Here is a 3,896-nt window from a genome sequence, read left to right on the forward strand (position 1 = left end):
AGATCGGTTTAAGGTTCTTTTCGGTGGCTTAAAATTAATTTAAGTTTTCATCGATTAGAATCGAGTCAATAGGTGGCCAATTACACCTAGATAAAAAAGATTAGTGGCGACTCCTAGTTTTTAGAGTTTTCACTCGCGTCTAGCGGTCGGGTTCCCGGACCCGCACGTTACGACAATATGAGGGATGAATCTCACTTGTTCTCATTCTTGATCAACTTGTATAAAGTCGTTAGCCAAAACATGATGAATTTGAAGAAAGTTAGTTTTCTATATTTATAAGATTAATCATAAATTATGAGAACTAATATGAAATGTCATAAGTAGACACTAAGCCATACTTTATGATAAATTTGGGATATCTGATGAAATAACTGTATTGTATTGAGAGGCTTATCAATAAAGGGTTTCGTCAAATTTTTTAATTGACTCTCTAACATTTTGGTGATCATGATATATAGGTAGATGCCGCTCATAATTTATAAATTTAAATTAATTATCAAATTGATATTTGATCATGATTGGTATTTATTGCCAACATATTGATGCCTAATGAGTCAGACACATTAAGTGATATGATTGAGATTAAATAAGGATAATTAATTAAATTAGATTTAATTTAAACAGACCAATTTAAAGTGAAAAAATTAATTAAGTTCACAAAGACTTAATTAAATAAAAATAAAAATATTGTATTTAGGGTAACAACTTAGTTTAGATATATAATTATGTTATGTTAACCAACTAAAACTCTAAACTTTCAGCCTTTTTTAGTTGGTTTATAAAATAAGAAAAGAAAAATAGTTTTCTTTGTTTTTGATAGAAATAAGATTCAACTAAGATTGTTTTGATCTATTGTGTTTTCTGGGAACAAAACTTGCTAGCATAAGTTAAAATCTTACATTTCAAAACGTCTTATTCAGTCACTATGTATATTATAGTTAAAGGTTAAACATTTGGGTAGTTGAAGATTTGACAACTCTTAAAGATGAAGAAGTAAAGATTTCGACGACAAGATTTTGACGGTCTTATTCTTTTTTAGAGTTTCTCACTTTATCACAAGTCTTTTAGATTTAATTGGTTGTTGATTACTATATTTAAAGTAAAATATGTAACTTTTAAACTTATAAATGCTCATAATTAATTTGAAAATTATATAAAATAAATAAATATTGAACATGTAGGATTCAATTGTTTATTTTAGCATTAATTTCAAATTTGAGTATGAGGTTATAAGCTAATTTGTCATACTACGAATCTAACCACTTGATTCTTGCAATGGCTTTGGCTCTCCTTCGTCTCTTTTCCTTTCTAGTTTTGCTACCAATTCTTGCTGCGGCTCAAACTGTTGGTAATGTGACAGTAGGTGCCTCTCTCTCTGCTGTTGAAAACTCTTCATGGATTTCTCCTTCTGGCGATTTTGCCTTTGGTTTTAACCAACTCAACAATAAAGATCTCTTCTTGCTTGCAATCTGGTATAATAAAATACCAGAAAAAACTATAGTTTGGTATGCAAATGGAGACAGGCCTGCGCCAAGGGGATCAAGATTAGTGCTAACTGCTGACAGGGGGTTTGTACTGACTAGCCCTCAAGGTGAACAGCTCTGGAATACTGAGACCATAAATGGGGTTGTTCGTAGCGGTGTTTTGGACGATACCGGAAACCTCATGCTTCGAGGAAGTAATTCTATACTTTGGGAGAGCTTCAAAAACCCTGCTGATACTATGTTGCCATCGCAGAAACTGGATAAAGGAGTTGCACTTTCTTCTCGCCAATCAGATTCCAACTTTACTGAGGGGAGGTTTCGGATGGTTTTGCAATCAGATGGAAATCTTGTTCTTACTACCATAAACTTGCCCAGTGACCATTTTAATGAGCCATATTATAAAAGTGATACTGCTGGAGATTTTAATTCATCCAGTCCTGGTTTCCAAGTGGTCTTCAATGAGTCAGGCTACCTGTTTGTCTTGAGGGAAAATGAAGAAAGATTCCTTCTAACAACGACAATAACAGGCTCAGCTAAAGACTTCTATTACAGAGCAACTCTCAGTTTCGATGGAATTTTCAGTCTGTACTCTCACCCCAAGGCTTCCACTGGGAATTCAAGGTGGACTACTGTTTGGTCTAACCCGGATAATATTTGCACCGCTAGTTTGGTTACTGCAAGTAGTGGTGTATGTGGTTTTAACAGTATCTGCAGTCTCAACGCCGAGAGAAGGCCAAATTGTGGATGTCCAAGAGGATATACTTTAGTTGATCCAAATGACCAGTATGGCAGTTGCAAGCCTAACTTCACTCAGAGTTGTGAAGAAGAGCCAGCTCCTGTTGAAGACTTGTATGATTTTGAAGTGCTTACAAATGTAGACTGGCCACTAGCTGATTATGCACTCTTGGAGCCTTTTACTGAAGAGAAATGCAGAGAATCTTGCTTGCATGATTGTATGTGTGCTGTTGCCATTTTTAGGCTAGGCGATAGGTGTTGGAAGAAGAAGCTACCACTATCAAATGGAAGAGTTGATCCCAGTCTTGATGGGGCAAAGGCTCTTCTCAAAGTTAGGAAAGGCGATCCACCTCCTTTAGGTCCTTATTTTCCAAATCAAGAAATGAAGAAGAAGAACCAGGAAAGTTTGATCCTGGCATTATCAGTAATTCTAGGTAGCTCTGTATTTTTCAATTGCATTTTTGTTGCTGCAATTTGTCTGGGATTTTACTTCATCTACCAAAAGAAACTCAAAACATTACCCCAATTTGAAGGTGTCGTGGGAACAAATTTGCGTTCTTTTACTTACAAGGAGCTTGTCTATGCTACAAATGAGTTCAAAGAAGAATTAGGAAGGGGAGCTTTTGGCATTGTTTACAAAGGGGCATTAGATATGAGTTCTAGCTCTCCGGTTGCTGTGAAAAGATTGAATACTATGGTACATGATACTGAGAAGGAATTCAAAACTGAAGTGAATGTAATTGGCCAAACGCATCACAAGAACCTCGTAAGATTGCTTGGATTTTGTGATGATGGAGATAATAGGTTGCTGGTGTATGAGTACTTGAGCAACGGCACTCTAGCAAGCTTCCTTTTTGGCGACTCAAGACCCAGTTGGAGCCAAAGAACTCAAATTGCTTTTGGGATTGCAAGGGGACTACTCTATTTACATGAAGAATGCAGCACACAGATTATTCACTGTGATATCAAGCCTCAGAACATTCTGCTAGATGAGCATTACAATGCAAAGATTTCTGACTTCGGATTGGCAAAGCTTTTGTTGTTGAATCAGAGCCACACCAACACTGCTATTCGAGGAACAAAAGGATATGTCGCACCAGAATGGTTTAGGAACCTGCCAATAACTGTGAAGATTGATGTATATAGCTTTGGAGTGGTGCTACTAGAACTCACATGTTGCCGAAGAAGTGTAAATAGGAATTGCGATCTAGAAGAAAGAGCAATTTTAACTGACTGGGCTTATGACTGCTACCGTGAAGGCATATTGGATGCACTGGTTGAAAATGACACTGATGCCTTGAATGACAGAGGAAAAGTGGAGAGGTTTGTGCAAGTTGCCATCTGGTGTATTCAAGAAGACCCGTCCCTGAGACCTACCATGAGAAAAGCCACACAGATGCTTGAAGGAGTTGTGGAAGTGCCCATTCCACCATGTCCATATACTACAACTGCTTGAAATTCAGCTTTTAAAGTGATCAGCAGCAACCTTTGCTTTCATGTATAGACTGTACTGAAGTTTGTTTAACAAACTTTTTCTTGGAATAAGTTGTTGATTTAGGTGTTTGCTTCCACGTAAGGAAGCTCTATGTATTGAAGTACCTCAATTCCAGAGTAATATTATTTTGTACAAATAACTTAGCTAGGACCTAATCTTTAAACTAGCGGAGTTCAGCAACA

General features: G+C 36.7%; 1 protein-coding gene across 1 annotated transcript; it reads left to right on the forward strand.

Annotated features, from left to right (window-relative positions):
- Nucleotides 1,216-3,896, forward strand: LOC18589709 (G-type lectin S-receptor-like serine/threonine-protein kinase LECRK2). Its single transcript, XM_007014805.2, has one exon. The coding sequence runs from the start codon at nt 1,276-1,278 to the stop codon at nt 3,673-3,675; it is 2,400 nt and encodes a 799-aa protein (XP_007014867.2). The 5' UTR covers nt 1,216-1,275; the 3' UTR covers nt 3,676-3,896.

Source organism: Theobroma cacao, chromosome 9 (assembly GCF_000208745.1).
Source record: "Theobroma cacao cultivar B97-61/B2 chromosome 9, Criollo_cocoa_genome_V2, whole genome shotgun sequence".
NCBI lineage: Eukaryota > Viridiplantae > Streptophyta > Magnoliopsida > Malvales > Malvaceae > Theobroma > Theobroma cacao.

Excerpts from the sequence above, each read along its gene's own strand:
- LOC18589709 (XM_007014805.2), top strand. The coding sequence starts at position 1,276 with ATGGCTTTGGCTCTCCTTCGTCTCTTTTCCTTTCTAGTTTTGCTACCA.